At 32.9% G+C, this 26,340-nt stretch overlaps 1 protein-coding gene across 50 annotated transcripts in view; it reads right to left on the reverse strand.

The window, feature by feature from the left end:
- Positions 1–26,340, reverse strand: part of LOC144958123 (CLIP-associating protein 1-B-like) — a 272,256-nt gene that overhangs the window by 18,488 nt on the left and 227,428 nt on the right. For 7 of the 50 annotated variants that reach the window (XM_078889814.1, XM_078889812.1, XM_078889811.1 and 4 more), the window contains 14 exons: positions 25,275–25,619; positions 21,565–21,672; positions 17,308–17,526; positions 16,364–16,431; positions 14,841–14,957; positions 11,186–11,233; positions 8,227–8,330; positions 6,968–7,031; positions 6,141–6,304; positions 5,188–5,266; positions 3,716–3,859; positions 3,247–3,333; positions 1,915–2,051; positions 228–441 (listed from right to left, as the gene is read on the reverse strand). In XM_078889814.1, the coding sequence (XP_078745940.1) occupies positions 228–441; positions 1,915–2,051; positions 3,247–3,333; positions 3,716–3,859; positions 5,188–5,266; positions 6,141–6,304; positions 6,968–7,031; positions 8,227–8,330; positions 11,186–11,233; positions 14,841–14,957; positions 16,364–16,431; positions 17,308–17,526; positions 21,565–21,672; positions 25,275–25,619 (1,898 nt within the window). Of the gene's footprint in view, positions 1–227; positions 442–1,914; positions 2,052–3,246; positions 3,334–3,715; positions 3,860–5,187; positions 5,267–6,140; positions 6,305–6,967; positions 7,032–8,226; positions 8,331–11,185; positions 11,234–13,738; positions 13,772–14,840; positions 14,958–16,363; positions 16,432–17,307; positions 17,527–21,564; positions 21,673–25,274; positions 25,620–26,340 lie in introns of all 50 variants that reach the window. The other 43 variants (XM_078889808.1, XM_078889805.1, XM_078889809.1 and 40 more) reach the window with 11 other exon arrangements.

Below are 26,340 nucleotides of genomic sequence, written 5' to 3' on the forward strand. Positions count from 1 at the left end.
TGGATTTTTTGGTCATGATGGTGATAATGATGATAATGATGACAATCATTATCATCATCTTTTTATTTCTCACAATATATATAGAGAAAGAGAGTAGTAGTAGTAGTATTAGTAGTAGTAGTAGTAGTAGTAGTAGTAGTAGTAGTAGTAGTAGTAGTAGTAGTAGTAGTAGTAGTAGTAGTAGTAGTAGTAGTAGTAGCAGTAGCAGCAGCAGCAGCAGAACTTACATAACCCCCTAAGCCATCGGGACTATCCGTTCTGAGATCTTGGATACCAGAGTCCTGTGAGGTGAAATCGTGCTTCTTCTTCACATTCTCTGGCTCCAACTTAGAGTTGATGGAGAGGTTCTGAATATCCGCAGACGTCTTCTTGATGGAGTTGAAAATGTCTTCTGGATTCAGGTTCTCTGTCTCAAAGTCGTCGTGAGGACCCTGACTGGTTCTGAATTAAATTTTTTTTTTAAAGGAAAAATTATCATTTTAAGACTTTGCGTGTTTGTTGTTTTGAAGTGTTTTACAGAATGGTTAGTCATTTTTGGGATAGTCAAAAGAATCATAGAATTACAATTACAGCTTCCAAGAGAAAGTAAGAAAAAGGGAAATTGGTTCAAATACGAAACAGATGTAGATTACAAGAGCATACCATCAATTTACTTAGTTTAAGATCATCCAGACACCAAATTCCACTAAAAAGGCACACACTCAAATGCTTACAAATTAGATTTAAAACAACAATAGAACGATTAGTACATAAAGGAGATGGTTTACAAAGAAAAGAAAAAAATATAACCTCCCAAAAACTAACACTATAAAATATTAATTATGTGTACGCTTACGATCGCTAAATAAAAATTAAGAAGTGAAGAAATTTATGCAATATTCTATTAAAAAGTAGACTACCAGAAAATTCGGAAATCATAATAATTCTGAAGATTTACATCCCTGACAATTGCATATTTTCCTCTCAATTAAGGACCCAGCAAACGGCCAGCCAGGCACAAAACCAAGCAAACCCATTCCAAGACAAAGACAGAAAGCAACCCAGAAAACAGATAAAGGGGGGGGGGGGGGGTGAGATTGAAGACACAGCAAGTGACCTCCTGTCCACCATGGAAGATTAAGACTTTATTCAGCATATTTCAATGCTGTTCTCCTCCATACATTCTATGTAAAATCCATTGACTTGTGCACCTATGTGGTCTAGTTGTATGACATTCGGGTTCGGATCGGAAGTTCCTGGGTTCAGCTTCGTTCAGCGTATAGTTGAAGAGGGCTCTTTTTTCACATTCTCTCACCGTACTCGGGTGTAAAATGAGTATCTGGCCATAACGTTGTCTCTGTCCGAAAAAAAAATTATTAGTAATATCGCCTAAAAGGCGTCATGTCCCGTCCTATATGTTAAATGTTGCTGTTGGCCAGGGACCCCTTGTAAAGCGCTTTGAGCATGTTTATGGATATTGTGCTATATAAAAGCTATATAAATGATGGATAATTGTTGGAAATCTGAAATGCTTTGTATGAAATAGTGCCACACAAAGCTTAAAAAGAAATGCAAGAATAAATATCATCCTATATGTAGGATGGCAGTTTGTAACCTAACAAAGGTAAAGAGAGGATAAAATAATGATAGAAAAAAAAAAAAGAAAAAAAAAAAAAGAAAGAAAAAGAGAGGAAAGAAAAATAGGAAGGAAGGAAATAAGGGAAGGAAAAAAACCTTGAGCATTTATATAGAGCAATATCCACTACTAAACCTGTTCAAAATGCTTTGCAAGGGGTCTCTAGCTAACAGCCACATATAAATAGAAGAAAATATAAAAAGGAAGGAAATAAAATGAAAGAAAGAAAGAAAGAAAAAGATGAAAAAAAGACTCAAAATGACAGGATGAGAGAGAAAGATAAATAGATATTATATTACCTTGAGGGTGGTCGAGACCGATTGTGTCCTGTGTGTCCTGTAGGACTGGCCACATTACGTGGGGATAACACATCTGTCGTTGTTATGCCTTCATTGGCTGCACGAATGTGGCTGCGTAGGATACGTGCTGCTCCATCCTAGATTACACAGGATTGGAGGGGTGGGGCGGGGGATAAAAAAAAAAGTTGAAAATATTAGATTTAAGAGTTTACAGCACAGTACATGACAGTATATGTGTCATTGCATGACATAATCAGTCGGAAGGTGAAAATTTTGGATTTGCATTTTATCGCATTGTTTGAAAGAATATGCTCACCAGAGCATTTTAATCTTTATTTGAAGTAAATCGGGAGATTTTTCATGAAGTTATGGTCAAATGTATGGGAAAAGTATCCAGCAACATTTCTCAAATTTCATATTTTTTCAACTTGACTAGCTGTAAAAAAAATATTTAGAAGTGAAATTAAGCTTTCATATTCCCAAACGATGTACAAGAAGGATTGATTTAATCCTTTGTGAACCCTCGTCTCAAAACAGTATTTAGTCGGGATGATAAGATGCTGAAAATCGAATTTGTAGCCAGAAATATCAGACTTAAGTTGAGGTTATATGCTTTATAGAGGAGGAGGAATATTATATTTTACTGTGCTAAAAACCAATGTGTCATATTTTTAACCAGTTTAACTATAATTTTACTTTTTAGCATCTGGCCACATTTATGAAAAGAACTCATTTTTGAGAAAAATTGACCTTCTAACTAAACTTGGCAATATCTCAGTTCAAACCTTTTCACCATCCGACCAAATATGTCATTCACTGTAACATGTATATTAAAAGAATAAACCTTCTGCATTGGTCTTGATTAAAACATTTTGGCTAATGCGGACAAGGTGGAGAGAGAAAAAAATCTAGATATGGCCAATCTGGATTCCGTGAATAACTGTTAATAGATATTGAGTAAAACGCCTGTATTTGGTACAGTGTTTGTTTGGATCTTATCTTTTACAGAGATGCCAAATTTTCTTCTTTGAGGATTTATCAGTCAAAATGCATTATAATAAAAGCACATCATACTTTTATATAATTTACAGCACAATACATGACAGTATATATATATAAAAAGAATATGCAATAGTCTTGATCTAAAATTTTGGCTGCAGCGGACCAGGTGTGAGAAAAAATCCAGATATGGCATATTTGGTTAATAACTATTGAGTAAAACGCCTGTATTTGGTACAGTGTTTGGATCGAATCTTTTACAGAGACGCCAAATTTTCTTCTTTGAGGTTTTATCAGTCAAAATGTATTTATAATAAAAGCACATCATCATACCTGGAATGCTTTGGGTAGATCTGCAAGCAAGAGAGAGAACTCTGCTGTGTTGAGATTAAATAGGGATATCAGGACTGACTGGGCTGCCTGAAAATGACGAAAAAAAAAAAACATTGATTAAATAAATAAGAAATAAACTGATGAATAAACAGATAAATAAACGAACTGATAGATAAATAAATAGATAAATAAATAAATAGACAGACAAATAAAAAAATAAATAAACAACATTGCACAGTCGTAATAAGTGATGAGAATGAAAGATTTGATAAATTATGATAATGCTCACAGTCTACAAGTTTAAAATGGAACATCCTAATAATGAAAAGTTTCCAAATAACAATGTTAGGTAAATAATGAAAAAACACAACTCAACAATCAATGATGTAATGAAAAAACACAACTCAACAATCAATGATGTGCCGTTGTTGGATAACAATAGATTGAAGTGGTCTGATCAAGCATATACCTTTCTGACATCGGGATTTCTGGGCTCCGTGGTCCAGTTGATGATTTTAGAGATTGCCAACCTGGCATCCATGCTATTGACAAAGTCTGACAGGTCCATGGTACGCACCAGACTGTTCATGTAGGTCAGCATAGGGACTCGAACCTGGGAATGCAAACAAGGGAAGGGGTAATCAATGAGCCATCTATGAATAAACGTTTTGGAAGCAACCATTGAATATCTAAATACTATCCTGGGATTGGGAGCTTGAATGGAAACTATGACAACAAAAATAACCACAACAAGAACCAATGATAAAAAAAACCCAACAAAGATGGATACTATTATATTCAATACAATAAGTGGTCGCTTTTAATGATAAATGGGTTATCTCATATTACCAACAAACAAAAAAAAAGATGATGAAGTTACAACTTGGACGTTTTTTTAATATACTGGACCTCTTTAATCTAAAGATCATTCATAATTTTTTACAGATTGAATATTAAACACTGACATTGAGTGCTGGATAGCTTGGACTAATTTCATTAAGCGAAAGAAAGTGAATATAAAGAGTTGGGTTTCATTTTTAAACGTCCTTATCCTTAATACTGTTCAGTAAATTGATGGGGGAGCTTCAAACATATCACCAATTCAGATCTGCAATCAATGTACATGCTTAACTCTCTCCTTACCGATTCTTTTCAGTATTTTCCCAAAATGGCAGTCTTACCCAGCAAAAATTGATTTTTTTTAAAACTCAAACAATCTCTTTACAAACCAACTTTATGTTCTTATTAATTAAACAAAGATCATTCTTGACAAGTTTGTGATGTACAAAATAGATCTGAATAAGAAAAAATGTATATTGTGTTGTAACAAATGTGACGATTTTGATGCAGGTGGTAAGGAGAGGGTTAAAAGCAAGAAGTATGTGGATGATGGATTGGTTGAGTTAGTCCCCTTTGGATCATTTGAAATAATTAGTCAGTTCAAATCTTATAGAGACATAAGTATTATTTTTTCTACCTCCTAACGACATGGAAGTCCTGAAGATTGTCTGAACAATGCAATCCAATTGATGGTATTGTTCAGTTAAATAAAATACTCAATAGAAATGCCCACAGAAACAATTGCAACCATCGCACAAAACAATGTATAACTTTTAGTTTTATTAGTCTATTATTTAGAATTTAATCAGAACTAATCTGCTCTTTGGTGGTCCTATGAGGGACGTCATCTTCATTCATTCTATAGCACAGGAACTTCAATACAGGAGTAGTGCTTTAAAATTAATTTGTGTTAAAATAGGATATTAAACTAACATTAAGAAACTTTTTTTTTTTTTCGTTTGCTAAATTGACTTTAAACCTAAATTTGCCAAGCTTACAAGTCTAATTATTTTAAAATCAATTCCAATTATTCCAAGTCTGACAAATTACAATGCTCAAATAATATAAAACGTCAAGACCTCATCAAATCTCAAACCTTACCTTAAGATTGGGTCCCTGTGCTTGATCCACAATGAATTTGGATAAAGTATTGAACTGATGATCACATGGAAAACAGTCTCTGTGATAGAGAAATAAGTAAAACAAATGTATACATTTTCTCTCATTGTTCAATTTTAACGTGTTGTTTAAAAAACAAATTTCATTTTTCAAATTCTAAATGACTTACAGAAGTTATAAAATAACGTAATTCATGGAACAACAACTCTTTTTTTAAAATCCTAATATTTGAGGGACAGGAGACAAATAATTTGGAAACAACTTCACGCCTTTTTCAAAATGTTCACAAAATAGGGGGGTAAAAGAACCATTTCAGCTTTTCTTTGATTATTGTTTGAGTTGTGTGAGCATATCAGTTGATATGTTTACATCTTATCAAATTGTCACCATAAAAATATTAAAACTAAGGTTCCATATTAACAAGAAACCAATTATATCTAAATGTGTGATAAACGAATAATCCACAGATATAAAGTGTGTTGATATACATTCTGTACAGAGTCTGGTCAACTGTGGACATTTTGCTATTTCTGTTTTTGCCAACCACTTAAAATAAGCAAATTCTAAATACAGCATTCTGAATGATTAAATACAGAGACAGAGCATTCATGAACTACAGTCTAAGGAGACATCCTCAATAGATATTTGGATGGTAACGTATAATCACAAGTGGAAATTTCTTGTCTCTGGCTTTAATAGGACATGTTTCTGCTTTTATCAGTCCATAAAATTCATTTTCTTTCTCCTGTCTTTCAGGGAATTACGGCAAGCAAAGTCCAAAACAAATGTTTGCAGTCCACTGAGAAGTACTTTCTGCCATGTTTCAAAAAGAAAACTATTGCTGAGTGGAAAGAGGGGTCAAAACAAACAAAATTTAAAGAGTGTTTGCATGATAGCTAAGTGCTCCAACAGGTTACACCAATTCATAAACTTACCGAACCACGTCAAGGGACCGTTGCACTTTGTTGGCCACAGACCCTAACATGTCGCTTCCTGCCTTTGTTAGCAGACGTGGCAATAGGATGTGTAGCCAGTCACCCAGGTCTGCACTGTGGATGTAGACCAGCTCTATCAACGTGTCCAAGAACACTGATAGCACCTGCAAAGACAATGAGCGACAATGAGACAATAAGCAAGGGAGAGTAACTTTATTTTCTATTCATCCGCTGTGCTTTACTTCAGAATAGATATCAATTTTCATTCCAATTTTAATGCTATGCACCTTAAAAGTGATATCTAAATTAAAATATTTTTCAATCTTTTTAATAGGCTTTTATTTTAACAGTTTAACTGTGGAAAAAAAGAACTTTGCTAAAAAATTTATTTAAAAAAAAATATAAATAGATTCCACACTCCACTTCAAATTACCATCTTACATTGTCATCAAATCTTCCTTAATGGGACACACATATTATTGTAACAGATGACATCTTATAAAATAGCTTGTATAATATGTAAGTAGATGTTACACTCTGTGAACCTAATTTATGATGGTCAGTTTTCTGAAAATTTTGTCAATCCAAATTGCCCTTTCTGCTTGCACCCCCGGGTGAAGAGATTTTTTCTGACCCTAACCCCTTGCCCATATCTGACCCCAACCCTTGTCCACCCATTAATGATTGTGTAACTGGGCCTCTTAGATACGGCGGAAAATTCTTTGAATTAGACCAGCATTTTTTCCAAAGGTAGCAAACAATTGCTACTGTTACGCTAATCCATGATCTAAGTAAAGTATTTTTAAAAAGGCGAGTAGATTCCTCACCTTACTGTGTGGGTCGTGGAACATTCTAGTGAACATCTCTGTCACCTTCTTCAGCTCCACTCGACTGTTGAATAATAGAGAAGACATTAAGTAAAGGATATGAAGGAAAAAGTTGCTCTCAAACATATCATTGTAAGGCTCTGAGAGCATCACAATCAACAGAGCTGCCTACTTGAAATTTTAAAAAATTCGCAGTATCCAAGGGAAACAATGAAAAAGTCACTATAAATAGCTTTACAAATCAATCATTTGCAATCACCATGAACCACAAAATGCTTCAAAGTCCTGAATATAGGATCTAAGGAACTAAATTTTCCTTTTCAACAAGCTCTGTAGCTGGAGTCAAAATTCTGTAATTCTACTCATTTTTCGTAGTAGTAGGCAGGTCTGCAATCAATAAGCAAACAAACACGAGCCTCAGCTGTGAGAACTATCGTACAAATGACGACCATCATTTTCTATTCATAACTAAAACAAATGACTGCAGAAGCAAAAATTAATCAAAAATAAAAATTTTCCCTTTCACCATCCTGAGGGAAGCTTTTTAAAGGCTCTATTTTGAGAAAGGCCAAGATACCCCAGGTGTCAAACACAGTGCAGCACTGCAAAGTGCGAGCATTGGGGATAAGTCTGTTTTTACACACACACACACACACACACAAACACACACACACACACACACAAACAAACAAACAAACACACACACACACACACACACACACACACACACACACACACACACACACACAAAAAAAAAACAAAAACAAAAACAGTGACATGCCAACAACAGGATTCAAAAGTTGTTTGAATGCCTTAATACTCGGCCCTCTTGTCTTGCTTATACCATCATAAACTTCATATCTTCAAATACTCATTTTCTACATTAATTAGGGAGTGTAGCCTATGAAAGTTTAATTTCTATTATAAATTAAGACCAACAAGAAAATGAGGTTTGAAAATTTCAGTTCTATGCTTTAATTATTTTTTTTTTAAAGTCACACTCCATTTAACATTTAAGAGATGACATAAGAAAAGATATTTAAATGATTGAAATAAACATTTTCAATGCATAATCGGATTTAGTCTTAAAACGGGAGACACAGAAAGCATAGGAAAGATGTCATTTTACAGTACATCGGAAGGACCTTGCAAAGTAGCAGATGTCCATGGTGAGGTCTAGTGAAGGACTACTTCCTGTGCCTGTGGTGGAATGACCAAGTCTAAAAAACAAGAGTAAATAAATGTCACCAAACCATTACCTCAGAGCCCGATTGCTTCGTAATAAATGCTGTAATGATAAAAGGCCATCCTTTCTGTCTAGATGGGAGGCACTGCCGAGCTGACTAATGATGGAGTGCATGTCCTGTGGAATAACAGACAAAATGGATTAGAAGGTGTAAGAAGAAATGATGGTCTTTTTTTTTTTTCCTTCTAAAACATTTTATACTTTCAATAAAAACATTCACCAAAAAGCCTTTAATTAGCAACATCCCTTAACCAGTATGACTGCTTAACGGATTATACCTCAGACAGACTTGCCCACCTACAAGTAATGTAAATGTTGCTGCTCGAAGCTCAAAGAAATAAAGAACAATGTGAAATTGAATGCAAGCTTCAATTTAATATAAGAAAACAGTATTATTGGATGTTTCGGGTTTCCCCTTTATCAACCTACAAAACAGGATGAAAGAAACACTACAGACGAATGAGATAATCTGGTAGTGGCATTGTTAAGATCATCCTAATAATGCCACTCTATCACATAATCTCATTCGTCTGTAGTGTTTTCATTCATCCTGTTTTGTTAATAAAGGGGAAACCCTTTACATCCATTTTATCTGTTTTCGTGCATTAAATTGAAGCTTACATTCAATTTCACATTGTTATTGACAACCTACAAGGACAATCGTTATGCGACTTTACTTTTTCGTATTTTATTCATCTCATCAAGATATCTTTTTAATGAAAAAAAAAATGTCATTATGAGAAACATTGTGCAAATGCTGGTATATTACTTGTCATAACTTCGGAGGGTTTAATGGATCAAGCTGACAAGGAGTAATCTGATGACCAGTTACTCAAAATGTGTCATTCTGTTGTCGTGTAAGAGAATGGAATAATTCAAAGAGCTGAAACCTCCTCTTTCTCAGTTTCATTTTTGCTCATTCTTGTAAAAAAAAAAATTCCCAAGTTTGTGTTCAGTATTGTTGGGGCAAAACTGCTTCTTCAAATATACAATACCATACTGGTTGGCTAAGTTTGTCTCATAATTTTTTTCTCCCATTATATATTGGTTACAATTGCCAATATAGCCATTAACAAACATGTCTGTTAAAAGAACCCTTGTAAAAGAATCTGAGATTCCTTTAAAGCTGAAAGTAGAATCCTAGAGGATGAGGAATCAATGTTTCTTTTCGCTACATAAACCAGACAGTAACACTGCTTGCCAATTATTATTTTTTCATTAACAAAAAACATCTATTGTAATTTTCTTCTACAAGATTTAAATTAAACTGAGTTTCTCACTGTTCAATGGGGGAAAGAGAGAGAGAGAGAGAGAGAGAGAGAGAGAGAGAGAGAGAGAGAGAGAGAGAGAGAGAGAGAGAGAGAGAGAGAGAGAGAGAGAGAGAGAGAGAGAGAGAGAGAGAGAAAAGGGGGGGGGGGGGGGGGTTAATGAATTCATCCTGGATTATTAATTAATCTATACTGTTAGGTCAATAGGTTGGTCATTATCAAGGTTGGTAAGGGTTTGAAATAGCAAGATTTTACTGTAAATAATTTCATCAGTGTTAAAAGAGAATATATACATGGATGAAAGACATTAGCAGGTGAGACATATTAAAAGGAATCAGAGTGATGCCTATTTTGCTAAGAGTGAAAACAATCATCTGGATGTGCAAGAAACGAAATTCAGTAATAAATCTTATTTCCTTCAACTTTCGTAATCTTCTATAGAAATTTGTCTGCAAGGTTTATCTTAGTAAAAAAATTTTAAAAGACTGATAATCTGCAGTGAAAGCCATAAATAAACATCAGGCTTTTTATTTTTCATTCTTGGCATTGACATTAAATCTGCATTAATGCAAAGAGTAGCTAGTGCGGTTATGTGGTCTTGTGGTATGACAATCGCTTTCAGATCGGAAGGTCCAGGGTTGGAGCCTCGCTCGGCGCATAGTTGAGTCCTTAGAACAGACTCTTTACTCACATTCTCTCACTGTACTCAGGTGTAAAATAAGTACCTGGCTGTTACCAGCATTGTCTCTGTCCGAAAAAATTGTAACATCGCCTAACAGGCATCATGTCCTGTCCTAAATGTTAAATGTTGCTTTTGACCAGGGACCCCTTGTAAAGCGCTTTGAGCACATTTAGTGGATATTGTTCTAAATAACAGCTCAATTTTTTTTAAATGTATTTTTTTTAGTTCTTGTCATTAGCATATTAGAGAGTGATTGTCTATATCGTCCTATTAAGACTCTCATTAAATATACTTGCCCAGCGAGTGAGAGTGAGGCAGATTTTGCAACGTGTCGTCATGCACAAGAAAATAATATCATTGTTATTTGAAGACATAATTCATCATAATTCAGACATTGTGAGCTTTATAATGCTCAGTTCATCATAACATCTTCAGCATGCTTTAGTTAGAATGTTTTTAAAAAGAAAGGAGTATATAATATGCCATGTGCGTGGTCAAAATGCCTTGGTGCATGAATATATATCACAGTAATATATGGCAGAAAGTGAATAAAATTTCAGATTATTGACCTATTGTAAAGGTTATTTATTTCAATGTGGTAAAATTCTCAATGGATTTCCTTGAAATATAAACTTCCTTATCATGAAAAAATAATCTAAATTTCTTTAATTCAAAAAGGTATCTCTAAATCTTGACTTTCTTTACAAAATGATTTTCATCATGAAATCAAATATAAAACGGTCTATCTAGGGAAAAAAAAGAAGAGAAAAAAAAACACTGTCTACCATAGCATTACTCAATAAAACAATTTAGCTAATGTTATTCAGAGTTCCAATAAATATAATATTCAAGAGAAAATGTCTTGTTTTATTGAATGTCAATTTGCTGTGAGACCTGAATTTATCCAGGAAAATTCTGCTATATTTATTTTATTTAAACTGGTGATTGGAAAGAGGAGGAAAAATATGTGGTTGTGGATAGGAGACAAATCTTTTTTTTTAAAAATCAAGTCCCATAATCACCTCTGTAACTCCATATCCTGATGAAAAAGATCTAGTTCTTCCCCTTGACTACACAGCGGCGATGATGATGTTGATGATAATGGTGGTGGTAGTATTTGGTGGTAAGCATTGGATGGAAGGATAGCAGCAGCAGAGAATGCAACAAAGCAATGGCCGCAGCGGCAGCAGCATTAGGGAGGAGAACAATATCATTAAATCATGAAATATTAGTTATAATGAAGAGGAGTACTTTATTTTTTTAAAAAACAACATAATGAATAATTTGTGAATCAATGATCCAAATGCATATATAATATAAGTTGAACCTCTTTGATTGGGAATCATAGTAAATATGAGAAAAGAAAAAAAAAGGACCACATTATACTTTTTTTTTTTTTTCCCCTTCCTCTGTGTCGTGTTTCATCTCATGTATTCTTCTCGAGAAGATTCCAGACTAACTCATGTACTTTAAAAAAATTTATCGTGACATGAAATGACTTCACATATTTGCCAATTGGACGTGTCAAATACTTAAATGCCGTCTGTCTGGAATTAAATTTTCCTGAATTTGTTATTGGCTGAGGTAGAGTTTTGAGCCCAAAATCGTTTGTGTTTTTTTGTTTCGTTTTTTGTTTTTGTTTGTTTGTTTGTTTGTTTGTTTTTGTTTTTTTTGTTTGTTTGTTTGTTTTTGTTTTTTTTGTTTGTTTGTTTGTTTTTGTTTTTTTTGTTTGTTTGTTTGTTTTTGTTTTTGTTTTTTTTGTTTGTTTGTTTGTTTGTTTGTTTGTTTGTTTTGTTGTTTTGTTTTTGTTTGTTTTTGTTTTTTTTGTTTGTTTTTTGTTTTTGTTTTTTTTGTTTGTTTGTTTGTTTTTGTTTTTGTTTTTGTTTTTTTGTTTGTTTGTTTGTTTTTGTTTTTTTGTTTGTTTGTTTGTTTTTTTTTTTGTTTTTTGTTTGTTTGTTTTGTTTTTTTGTTTGTTTGTTTGTTTTTTTTGTTTGTTTTTTTTTTTGTTGTTGTTTTTTTTTTTTTTTTTTTGTTGTTGTTGTTTTTTTTGTTTCTTTTTTTTTAATTCCACATTTTGACAGTTTGTATTCACTTTGATGTTATGAGGGTTTTTTAAATCTGTCCTTGAGTTTGGAGAACTCTGGTTTGACACATTGACAAACAGAAGTTGCCAGAGCAACAGTCAAAAACTGATGCTGCTGTTGTTCTTGCCTACAAATGAAGAAGAAAATTCCACAAGGCAGCCAACCATTTTTACTAGAAATTACGACTTGGGAAGGGTGTCAAAAGTCAATCGACAAACATACAAGTACAATCTATTCTATTTATTCCCATTAAAGATGAGGTCAACAACAACTTTTAAAATAACATAATAATTAAATAACTATCATTTGTATTATGGTTAAGTAATATTTGAAATGAATTAATAATATAACATTTTAAGTCATGCTAAAAGGAAATAATTATTTTTTAATATTATTGATTTGTTAGTGGTTTTGCTGAAAAATCATAAGATTAAGGAAAAAATTTTACTATTTTATTTTCTTTAAAAAAAGAAAAGTGATAAAATATAAATAAAAAATCCCAAACAATCAGAAAATAAATTATTCAATTATTCATTATTATTATAAGCAAGGTGTCCATGACTAAAACGGTGATCTTTTGATATGCCATTTAAAATGTAATAATATCACTTGTGGCAGATTAGAGCCCAGCGCCATTGTGGACACGCTGGGGTGTAATACACCATGATACTTCCTCGTTTCAAGGGGCCAATGATGAAGGTTTTGAACCCAAAACCATTCAATCATTATGGATTATTATTTGAGCGTATCAGATTTATTTATCGCACTTTTTATTTTCATCCACTCAGGAAGCCAGAGCACCAATGCTCTCTAGCCTAATTGGAGTAAAAAAAAAAGTTTATGAACAAAAGAAATAAATAAATAAACAAAGGGGGGGACAGAATGAAACTGTCACTTTCATAGACAGAAACTAGAAATTTTGATAACACCTGAGGAGTAGGTTCAAATTTATTTCATAGGGCATTTCAAAGCATCTTTGCCCAGTAGTGAAACATAAGAATATTTAAACATGCTTCTAGTTGGAAATAAAATAAAATTAAAAACAAACAAAAAAAAACTTTCGTTTCAAAAAGGGAATTATTAAAGTCAATAATTGTCTAGCATTGGTTTTAACATGTCAAAAAAGGGGGAAATAATTTATAAGATAGAACAGAGCTCATTCAAATAACAAAATGACAAAAGGGAGGGAAGAAGAGTCTTTCCAATATTTTAAGGAACAGATCTATACAGGAATGTAAAATTATCCAAAAATAAAATAAAATAATGGAGGGGAAAAAAAGTTTGACCAAAAAAAAAAAAGAAAAAAGAAATGAAATGAAAATAAAAATAAAATAAATACATAAATAAATATACAAATAAATAAATAAATAAATAAATAAATTAAAATAATAAATAAATAAAAAAATAAAAAAAATTAATTAATTAATTAATCCAATAAACTAAAATACACGACAGTGAGGCCAGGCCACAACATGAAAACCATCCAAGTACCTTTCTTCTAGTATATTTTCTTTCTCTCTCAGACTGATGATAGTTTGAGTGTGCGTAGATGAGATGATAGTGAATGTTTATACATTAATGGTTAGGACAATTAATGAACGACAGTTGACTACAAATGTCTGCGTTTACTTTCTGTTAAAAAGAATTCTTTTTTTTTTTTTTTTTTTTTTTTCTCTTTTTTTAAAAATAAAATAAAAAAACCACACATAAAATTTTGAAATATTTACCCAAACTTGAACATTTCAAGTTGCTACATTTTCATTTTAAACACCCACTGCAACTTTTAAAGCAAAATTTTCCCCACATTTATTAAATGGTGTGAGTTTTTGACAAATGTGGTCAACTGTATGTCTATTATAAATTACTTCCAAGATTCAGCATAACACTATTATTTATTAGTGTTTCTATATTATTATATCTCTAGACCTCATGCGAACAATTAAAAAATGATGTTAAACTATACATTGGCCCTCGTTGAAAGGATAAAGAATAAATCGTGATGTCAAGATATTAAGGATCTATTTATTAATGGTGATCTAACGCCTCAAAATGGTTTTATGTCTGGGCGGTTGAGAGATGCTAAAAACTGAATTTGTGTGCAAAAAAAAAACAACATGAAACATGGGTTGTCATTTTTTTTTGTGTTATTGAAGAGAAAAGATAGTGTTTGTTCAAGTCACAAAGACCTCAAATCTCAAATTTTCTGTTCATTTGATCTCAAATATCACTTTTGTTGTTTTTTTGTTTTTAAGGGTTTTACGGCGCTTGCAACACATTAAAGTCATATCAGTGCCAGTAAAAAGGAAGAAAAGGGGATAGTAAAAAGTTTTTCTGACATCTGGATGACCCATTTTGAGATGGTAGATCACATTCATAAACAAATGCTTAAGTATAACAAGTAGTAGCGAGAAGGGGAATGAGGAAAAAATGAAAATATTACAAAGCGATAGTAATAATGATGAATGTAATGCAGGAAAATTTCAATTTCAAAAAAGGAAGGGACCTGTAATTAATTAAAAACCATCACCAAATGTATCGAGACCAAGAATATGATAAATAATAGGATAAGACAATTAATATGGAAGTAACTCACCTCTGAGGTCCGTCCCCCGTACGAGGAGTGAGATCTCTCTGAACACACGCTGGATGTCTCACTGGCTGCATCATCAGAGTCGTATGTATCATAACGTCTTCTAGCATGGCTTCTCGACTAGAGAAGAAAAAAAAAAAAAAAAGTAAGAAGCGTCACATTTTCTTTCTGCATAGATGTAGACATGGCATGTTTGCTGTGGTGTGGAGTTACTGTCTTACTATCTCATTGAGATAGGAGAAAAGAGAGACCGGACCATAACAATTTTACAGGCCATATTATACTTTAAAAAATCACAAAAAAAAAAAAAAAAAAAAATTGGCGCAAAAACTATTCAGTTAGGGTCTACTTAAGACATGATTCCTAATGAGAAAGAAAAAAGAAAGAAAAATAGATACAAGAAAAGAGGAAGAGGAAGAAGAAGAAGAAGAAGAAGAAGAAGAAGAAGAAGAAGAAGAAGAAGAAGAAGAAGAAGAAGAAGAAGAAGAAGAAAAAAGAAGAAAGAAGAAGAAGAAGAAGAAGAAGAAGAAGAAGAAGAAGAGAAGAAGAAGAAGAAGAAGAAGAAGAAGAAGAAGAAGAAGAAAGAAGAGAAAGAAAGAAGAAGAAGAAGAAGAAGAAGAAGAAGAAGAAGAAGAAGAAAGAAGAAGAAGAAGAAGAGAAGAAGAAAGAAGAAGAAGAAGAAGAAGAAGAAGAAAGAAGAAGAAAGAAGAGAGAAAAGAAGAAGAAGAAGAAGAAGAAGAAGAAGAAGAAGAGAAGAAAGAAGAAGAAGAAGAAGAAGAAGAAGAAGAAGAAGAAGAAGAAGAAGAAGAAGAGAAGAAGAAGAAGAAGAAGAAGAAGAAGAAGAAGAAGAAGAAGAAGAAGAAGAAGAAGAAGAAGAAGAAGAAGAAGAAGAAAGAAGAAGAAGAAGAAGAAGAAGAAGAAGAAGAAGAAGAAGAAGAAGAAGAAGAAGAAGAAGAAGAAGAAGAAGAAAAGAAGAAGAGAAGAAGAAGAAAGAGAAGAAGAAGAAGAAGAAGAAGAAGAAGAAAGAAGAAGAAGAAGAGAAGAAGAAGAAGAAGAAGAAGAAGAAGAAGAAGAAAGAAGAAGAAAGAAGAAGAAGAAGAAAGAAGAAGAAGAAGAAGAAGAAGAAGAAGAAGAAGAAGAAGAAGAAGAAGAAGAAAGAAGAAAGAAGAAGAAGAAGAAGAAGAAGAAGAAGAAGAAGAAGAAGAAGAAGAAGAAGAAGAAGAAGAAGAAGAAGAAGAAGAAGAAGAAAAGAAGAAGAAGAAGAAGAAGAAGAAGAAGAAGAAGAAGAAGAAGAAGAAGAAGAAGAAGAAGAAGAAGAAGAAAAGAAAGAAGAAGAAGAAGAAGAAGAAGAAGAAGAAGAAGAAGAAGAAAAGAAGAAGAAGAAGAAGAAGAAGAAAGAAGAAGAAGAAGAAGAAGAAGAAGAAGAAGAAGAAGAAGAAGAAGAAGAAGAAGAAGAAGAAGAAGAAGAAGAAGAAGAAGAAGAAGAAGAAGAAGAAGAAGAAGAAGAAGAAGAAGAAGAATCTTACCAGAGCGTCATTGAGGGCGTCCTCCACATCTGACCCTTGCCTCAACAATTTTTGAGATAACACAGGAGCTGGTGGGGAAGAAAAGAATTATTTATAAATCATTATTCCAATGATATATGCAATATTACACATATATATTTAAGAATAAATATAATATATCTTTCTAAGAACAGAACTGGTATCAATAATATTTCAATCCAGGGGGGGGGGAAAATCAATTTTTTTCCCTCATGCTATAGGAAAATAATCATAGTTTAAGAGATCTTGTACAAGAAAGCATATCAGCTGACATGATAAATTGAAAAACATTAAAAATGTTGATGCCGTACCCAATAGACAGAAAGGGGTAAAATGAATGAAAGAAGAAAGAAAGAAGAATAAAAAAGAGAGAGAAAAAGAACACAAACAAAACCAACATGTATTTGGCCAGCATGACTCAGTGGTAAGGTACCAAGTTCGAATACCCACATGCGTTGTGTGGCCTTGAGCAAGTCACCTAGCTCAGTTTGCAACTGATGCCTGGGTTAATCCAGTCTTCCCTTGGAATAGACCCTAAAGATAAATTTCCCCAATGGGATGAATAAAGGGAATTTTAAAAATTTTAATTCGGTTTTATTTTGGTATAATGGAATGACATTGGTAACCTTTAGATACCAGACTCAAATCCCATTGTGGATGGGGCAAAGTTGAGTCATTGAAAAAGGTTCTTAACTCACATTTACTTCCATAAAACACGAGAGAGAGAGAGAGAGAGAGAGAGAGAGAGAGAGAGAGAGAGAGAGAGAGAGAGAGAGAGAGAGAGAGAGAGAGAGAGAGAGAGAGAGAGAGAGAGAGAGAGAGAGAGAGAGAGAGAGAGAGAGAGAGAGAGAGAGAGAGAGAGAGAGAGAGAGAGAGAGAGGAGAGAGAGAGGTTATTTTAATATCCCACAGAGGAGAAGAACTCACTTTTTCTACCGCTGGCTATTTTACTGGTACTATTCAACCTCCTCTCAGGACCTCTGGCACTCCTAGAGGGACTGCCCTCCCTTGAAGCACCCTGGCTGTGGGAGCCCGGTACTCTAACTCGCCTCGTGCCCAGACCTGTGTCGATGCGGGCAGAGGCAGTTTTGGCGTAGTTGAGCTGACGACGACTGGACGGTGTGGGGGAGTTGGAACGGCTGTTGGCTGGATAGGGTGAGAGATGGAAATTGGTTAGGATGCTGTAAAACGGTCTTTATTTTTTAAATATATATATTTTTTAAAGTTTTGTCATTGGAACGAGAGTAAAATCGATTTCTTTTAAAGATCAATTCATTAGATTTTTTTATAAGGAATATGTCAATATTTTTCATTAGATCAGTTAAACTTTGGAAAGAGAAAAAACTGACTCTCTCTCTCTCTCACACACACACACACACACAAACACACTCTCTCTCATACATAAACAGACACACACACACACACACACACACGCGCACACGCACACACACACAAGCACTACTTCATACATACATACACCTTAGTATAAAAATCAATGCAAGGACAAAATTGATTTATGATTTCAATTAGTCTTGTCTCGTCATTTTATGCTTTTACACACAAAATATTCTTTAAAAATCTTTTTTCTTTAATCGGAGTATAACTAAAATTAAAATATTCAAGACATGTAAACAAGATGAATAACTGAACTGGTTAAGTATTTTAAACAAACATCTGAAAACGAAGCATATTTTTAGTACGTGACTTTCAAAACATGCTAAGTCACATCTGTATTTTTAAAAAATGAGTCAACACCTTCAAGCAAATCTATTGGACACCTTAGAATCACCAGAGAAAACATTTCAAGTTTCAAAACACTCATGGTATAGTTATATGAGGCAAACAAAAAAAAAGTATTTTCCTCTTTGACACAAATGATTAAAAAATCAAAAAAGAAACAAACTTAAAGAAAATTAGCAGTTTTCTTTGAATGATTTAAAAAAATGCGACTTATGTGTTAAAAGCCAACTACTTATTTTAACATGACATTTTGTGATGGAAATACCAGATGACATTTATGGACAATAATTATTTTTTGACAGGAGTTGAGAGAGAAAACAAAATATCAAACAAACAAAACAAAAAAATAAATTCAGCCAGTATTAAATTGTGATCAAAATGAGATATCAGAGTATCATAATACAGTTATGATTAGTATAATATCTTTTAAAGCGGCAAGATGAAGTTAGCATGCAGTACAGTTGACTTGGAGTAGTTTTAATAATATTATAAAGCTATAATAAGCAAAATGCAAATCAAACATGTAACAGTAAAATGTATTTGTTAGATGATTGTATAGAAGCATGTTTGATAATTTCATTCGAACATATTATTTATTTACAATGGTTTATTGAGTACAATTCTTTTTTTTTTTAAATATAATTTTTGTTAAAATATATTTTTATTTTCCAAACGGAGGAGAGACATGACTAAGAAGAACCCATGCCAAATGGGATCCAATAATAACAAGAAATACAAAAGTTACCATTGATATTTTCATTTCTTTAAAAATATATTCACATAAACATTGAATAAATAAACATTAAAAAAGCACATTATTTCACCATACACAATAATCTATTAAAATTCCTAAATTGTGGAACAAAATATTCATTGTATGTTGTTCAAGTCGCTTGCTAGGCATCCATTTTGTAATAGAAGTATTCTTACAATGCCAATAACCAAGTACCCATTCACGCATGTGTCGACTGAGGTAATGAGTGTGTGAAGTGCCTTACTCAAGGAAACAATTCGCCAGCGACATTTAGCAATTATTGTCACCCATCCTATCCTGAGCCACTGAGACTGATAGAATGGAATCACATTCTCAGTGTTCATATAATGCTCCCTTCACAAAATACGTGTTATATAAAAATGTAACAACACGTTCAATATGCAGCATCTTTTCTTGTCCTTTTATTCTTTTTTTTTTTTTTTTTTGTATTAAACACAAAACAAAACAACAACAAAAACAACAACAAAAACAACAACAAAATGTTCAAACAACAATTTAATAAAACATTTTTTTTTCTTTTTCATAAACAAAATCAAATTTTCAAAATATCTCAATTAAATAAAAATTTCAAAAAGAATATGTACATTTTATATGCCTAAATTATTCGTAACTTTACAAAATGCTTGCTTGATTTGAGGATAACAGAAATAAGTTATTGTATAGGGCTTATCAAAAATAAATAAAATAAATATATAAATAGAGGACAGCATGCTTTCATGAACCAGTGGAGGAAGATGAAGAGTGCAAAATGATAAGAACGTAACTAGTTTACTGGAAAATGATATGAGGACAAAATAAAATTGAATGGCACGATTTGGGGTTCATACACAAGATCTACAGATCCCATGACACTTGTATTTATGGGATACATATAAAAAAAGGTGATGATCTAACGAGAAGACAGTGTATCTTCGTAATAGGTTTCAACAGTCGTGATGTCACTTCCCTTGTAATGACGCAAAGTAACTTAGTAACTGGTTCTAAACTATCGGAACAATGGCGGACGCCCTTATGAAATACTTTTCTGACTAGCATAAAAGTGTATCCAGAGGAGAAAAACATTATAAATCTGATCATGTTTTGACTTTTATACATTCTGATCACATGACATGTGAAAAAGTTCTAGCCAGCATGACGAACAAAAAGTACATATTTTCTTTTTTTAGAACCAATCTGCTCATTGCAGGGCGACGTGACATCAGACTTTTGAATCTTATTAAAATATACCTTTAAAGATCTTATACGATGAGCTTTGTAATAAAATATAGGATGAAAATTTACAAGAAAGGAAGAGAGAAAAAAACAAAACAGAAAACACCTCTCAAAACATTTAAAAAATAAATTTAAAAACACAAATACACCCATGCAAATTAATGTTTTATTTAACAATAAATTTAATTGAAATGTTACACACAATCATAAACGTATAATTATCTGCAGTTAAACAGCAACAACAACAAAAATAACTGAATGAAATTTTTTTTTAAACATGAAGATTGAAAGAGGAGAAAACGGATGAATTAAAAAAAATAGCAAGCCACAAACCATAGTCAACACAACGCTAGTTTTGTTTTTTGTTGTTGTTTTTTTAACTAGATACAGAGAAAAAAATGGAAGCTTCTTTTCTTTTCTTTTTTTTTTTTTTTTTTTTTTATAAAGTAGGGATATTGAAACAACAAAGGGAACAAAGATGGGAATGTTGACAGAAAACAATTGGAGAGGGGGAAGGGGGAGGGGTTTAGGAATGACCAATGCCAGAACAGGAGGGATGATTGGAACGAGACTAGATATAATCTTATTACAGTTTGATTTTTAAGAAATAACATCTGAATTCTTGAAATAAAGCATTTGCTATGTACGAGCTACGAGAGAAGAAAAGTCATTGAACAAATTATTCCGATGATTCTTATCAATCCTGGCCCCTACAATTCCAATAGCAAACAACCCAAGGGATCTACAAACCCAAACTTCATGAAGATTCTTGGGAACAATTTTATATTAAAGTGAAGAATAATTTTTTTTTTTTTTTTTAATACACCAAGGATACCAAATTTTTTTTGTCCCATGTGACTAATATAACATTTTATTATTACAAAATTTTATAAAATTCTGAAAAGGTTTGTATGGAGATTTTTTTGGGGGGTTTAAATCATATTATATCAGTGCTTAATTTTCTCAAAATAAAATTCCTCAACAATATATGTTGGCTGAAAGGAAAGAGGGAGGAAAAGGGAGGTGGGAAAATGGATCAAAGCAAGCTATAGAAGTATTGCTTGGCATTTTTTTTCATTGACTAACAACAAAATAATACAGAAAAAAAAATTGAAATTCATAAATCATTATTTTATTACGCTGAGCATTTATTCGCATTCAAATGATTTTTGTATGTATGCAGAGGGTGGCTCTATAATAAAATTTATACATCTGTGCAGCAGGCAACGAAACAAAGAGGGGAGGGGGGGGGGGATTTGATCTGGTACAAGGAGGTTGGGGATAAAACAAAAACCATGATTTAAAGGAGAAAAAAAAAGAGAAAAAAAAAAAAGAAAGAAAAACAACAAACAATTAAAAAATACAATATTGAATGACATCGCATAGCAAGATGCAAATCAGATGCTGTTTTAGAGGGTGCCATTTTTTTTTTTTTTTAGAAATGTCTTGTTACTCACGCTGCGATTGAGATACCCCACGACGTGGGGTCGTTTGCACCGATCTTCCTTTGGGGGTCTCGTAGTCATATGGAGAGGCTGAAGACGAGGACCCCGTTTTCTGTCGAGCTGTGAGAGTGAGTGTGTGTGTGTGTGCGTGTGATGGATCGTCATCGTAAGAGCAGCAACAAAAAGCACAGCACACAACACACACATAAATGATATGGGTGGTTGAGATAGAGAGAATAAATAAGAAAGAAAGGAAGGAAAAGAAAGAAAAATAAAAGGTAAAGATTAGAAATCAATATAATACATAGAGGTTAAATCAGAGTTCTAAAATATAATATATATATAAGTAAGGCGTTATGCATTTAGGAAATATAAATAAATTGAATCGAGATACACTATAAAAGCATTCAAAAACATTGTCAGAATACTTAATGACTCATTTGAACGATAATATTCTTTGATGAATAATTCAAAATGCAGTAATGGTCAACGAAATGAAATTCAAAGTTACTGATTTACAACATCAAATTAACCTAAATGAATAAATTGATGAAACTACCATCTATAATACAAAACTAAACAGGCCAACTCTTCGAAAATTGATGACTATCAACTACAAAATACACAAAACAAAATTTATATCAAGTCTATCTGATATATTCCTTTCATAATGATACTTGGAAACTGTCACTGTACAAATCTAACGATTATTTAATCAACTGTGTAAAGTATGGATTGTAATAATATATGGGGTGAGGTAACATCAGCCTATCAGCAATTGCAGCAAACAAACAAGAGAGGATAGGGATTTCGGTTTTATAATCAGATAAGAGCATGGGTTTAAGTAAAGATATAGAATTGTTTTTCTTATTAATATTTGAAAAGTGAAGTTCAAGTCTACTGAGAATTTCTATTTATTTTTAAAATAATTAATCTGCAAAACTGGGAGACGATGACGACGGCGACGACAAAGAAGAAGAAGAAGAAGAAGAAGAAGAAGAAGAAGAAGAAGAAGAAGAAGAAGAAGAAGAAGAAGAAGAAGAAGAAGAAGAAGAAGAAGAAGAAGAAGAAGAAGAAGAAGAAAAGAAGAAGAAGAAAAAGAAGAAGAAGAAGAAGAAGAAGAAGAAGAAGAAGAAGAAGAAGAAGAAGAAGAAGAAGAAGAAGAAGAAGAAGAAGGAGGAGGAGGAGGAGAAGGAGGAAGAGGAGGAGGAAGAAAGAATTTCAATAAAAACACATGCATTAAAGAGTTTGACAACCAAAAGATAAAACTGTACCAAGTCATGCTTTTGTTCCTAACCCCTACAATACTTTGTACCCAACAACACTGAATGTCTTTCTGACAGAGGAAAATCATCGCCATATTAAACATTAAGACACAATTAAAACGAAACCACAGTCATCGAAATATTAAGACAAATTCTAAAATCTTCATCATCGAAATAGTGAGACTCATTATCATTTTTTAAATATTTATTTTTAAATACTTGACACCTCAAAACTGTATGACTAAATTAACTTGACAAAAGAACTGTGACCCCCATGACCTTCTGAATTGACACAGATTTACTATTCCGTAAACTCCTTCTTGAATCAACAAGAATCCTACCTGGAATTTGCCTGACATAAGGGAATATACAGAGTCGGACCTGTCTTTTTTTAGCCCTTGGAGAACTTCTTTTCACCTTCACAGACTCCGTCAATTGTAATTCAGAATGGAACGGATCCACATTGCCACACGAATAGGACAATCTGAAGAACGCCGCCATTGCAATTCTATCACATCTCAAACCATTTTCTAATTATTCAACCAAAGACGTACTCTTCAAAAATTACACTCGTTATAACATTATTTGTTGTTACAAGCAGAAAAAAAAAAGATTATGTTTCCACTGTACATAATTTTTTTTTTTTTAAACGTTTTCCAGCCTCTGATCAACAGCAATCATCAACAAGTAAAACTGTACAATATACTCATCTCTCCACAGTTAGTAGATATCTACAGCCCATGACCAAAATGGCCATCAAAGCGAATGAGCCCAAAAAAAAAACAAAAACACACACAAAAAAAAAAAAAAGCACAGAAAATTTTTCCAGGTCATTTGAGCGTTCAAGAATGCCAGAGAGGGGAAAATGATAGATGATTGACAGTTCCTCTATTATTAACTTGTCACATCTTTGTGGTTGACCACATCCTTCCAAGCTATATCATTATTATTATGCAATAGAGTAAATTTCAGTTCATTCTTCATCTGCTTTGCAGGTTTTGGTCTTAATTCATAAGGTATTTTTATTCTTTTCTTTTCTTTTTTAAAATTATTTTTATTCACTCAAAACAAAACAGGTGCATTACTCTATTCCTCCTATAAGATGGTTGGGTAATTTTCCTATACCATTTTTAACTACTAAAACTTAATCATTAAAGCACTACCTTTTAAAAAATTATTTTATGTAAATATTTCAAAGATATATTTTTTTCCTTCAAAAGGTTGATACTATTATTCAAACTTTAACGAATAATGAAAGGAGAAATTCAATGTATACGCTTACTGTTGGATAGATTGAATTTGGTTTCAAAAGCAGGAGATAACAATAATTCACATCTGACAAGCAGTTTGGAACCAACTACCACTAGAGTGTTAAATAAACTAACATTTTTGTTTGTCTTTTCGATTCTGAATCGCTGACTAATTTTAATCCGTATATCAATTTGTTTTTATTTTGTTTTTCCCCTTCCAAGCTTGCCCTAAATTTGCTCTCTCTAAGTAGCTGATTATAAAATGCGCTAGCAAAATACCAATCATGCCTTAAAGCAAATCCATATCTAAAACCAACAACCTCTATCGCAAATGAGTAATTTTTCTCTTTTTCAATCTGAGAGATGCATTTTAAAAAATTCATGAGCAAGCACTGGTAGTTCAATTTTTAAAGATTGCAGGCAACAATAATCCACGTAAAACATTTTACATTTAGATATAATCGTATATGAACGATGAAAGCAACACGTAAAATATAAATGATAGAATATAAGAAGGCTTAAACAACACTGGTGCTTTTTTTATCAACAAACAGATAATTCTGGTATGGAAGTGAATTTGAAGAGAACATTGAAAGAAAAAAAAAGAAAAAACTATATGAGTGAGAGTAAGCTCTTAAAGTGAATAAAAAAAAATATAAGAAAAGAAAAAAAAGGTAAACAAATAAGTAAGACTTAAGGGGATCAAAACATAAACTGTAGAGAGAAAAAAGAGAATGTCTGAAGCTGTTGCCTTTCATTTAACCAAGTACATGCCGAAGGAACTTAATAGGAAAATAGAAAGTGGCCCTTATGTCTAAACTGTTGGTCTGGGAAAGGAAGATGGAACTTAAGAAAACAGCAAGGAAAATTATAGATGTTAGATAGAGAGAGGAGCATTAGAAAATTCACTAGCTTTTGTTTTTAGCGAATTTGTATTTCATTTTTTAAAAATATCTATTACTCTTTGTTTCTCTTTCAGATTTTCTATGGACATGTTAGGATTTCAAAGCCTAGTGAAGTAACCACCCCTCTGGAGAGACACCAGCCTTTCATAAGCAATCAATCAATCCTCACGGAAAGAAACTGTGATTTCTAATTTTCAACTGAGTAGAAATATAACTTTCACACAGAGTTAATATGTTATCACAGGTGTTTTCAAGTTTTCAAACACAATAGCGTTGAAAGTTGATCATCAAAACATCCTTACGCAATGAGCTGTAGGATCCCTTGGCCATGCGGGCCGCAGACAACAACGTGGCCCTGGGCTTGTGTGTCCTGGACAACGAGTTGGTGCTGGTGGCGCTGATGTCCGAGTAGCTGGAAGAATGGAGAAGCTTCCCCTGGGGACCCAGACCATCAGTGAGGTCAGAGGAAGAGCTGCCCTTTTTGATCATGGCACTATGGCTATTAGTAGTACTACTACTGCTGTTGTTGCTGATGTTTCTCGTGTGTCCGATGGTGTTGTAGTATTGGTTGTGGTTGTTGCTGCTGTACAGGCTACTGCTGCTGGTGGTGGAACCACTGCGATTTCTAGGCATGGTGCATCTGACATCTGTTTAGATTATTATCATTATAGCATTTATAGAGGAAAGCAACAACTGGATAAATTCATATCATTTTAAATTATCTTTTTTTTTCTTCTCCAAATCCATAACACACTGGCTGTTTTGTTATCTATTTGTCCAAGATAATCAGACAATGTTGAACGTTGAACGAGACAACACAACTTCCTCGGGGCTGCATGCTGTTAGTATATAACATCATGTTGGGGGTTAACATTTTCTCTCCCTCAATTGCACTGTTTGTTAAAACACCTGTGGAAAGACTTCAAAAGTCCTACAAGCTTCCTTTCTTAATCACTGTTATGTTTATAAAAGGCCATGACTTTATTAATAAATATCATTATTAATTCTATTTTTAACTACTTCTACTCCTACTGCTGTAACTTGAGAGGAGAAAAAGGCAACAGAATACAAAAACAAATAAAGAAGAATATGATATATATATCATATAATTAAAAAAATAATAATAATAAAAATTGTAAGCGGCTATTATGTGTATAACACAGTACTCGTTTAAAAATGATCATAGACATTTATCTAGATTTTTAAAAAAAAAGAAAACAAACGTAAAAACAACTGACAACAAAATAGACAACATCAACAGCAACACCAAACATCCAATGATATAATCGTTTCTTCAAGACGACAGCTGTTTGTAATTTAAAATACAACATCCATCTAATCGAATAAAGCAAAGAAAGCAGAGCAAGC

The sequence above is a fragment of the Berghia stephanieae genome, chromosome 12 (assembly GCF_034508935.2).
Source record: "Berghia stephanieae isolate SIO BIC M18660-M18661 chromosome 12, UCSD_Bste_1.3, whole genome shotgun sequence".
NCBI classification, from domain to species: Eukaryota; Metazoa; Mollusca; class Gastropoda; order Nudibranchia; family Aeolidiidae; genus Berghia; species Berghia stephanieae.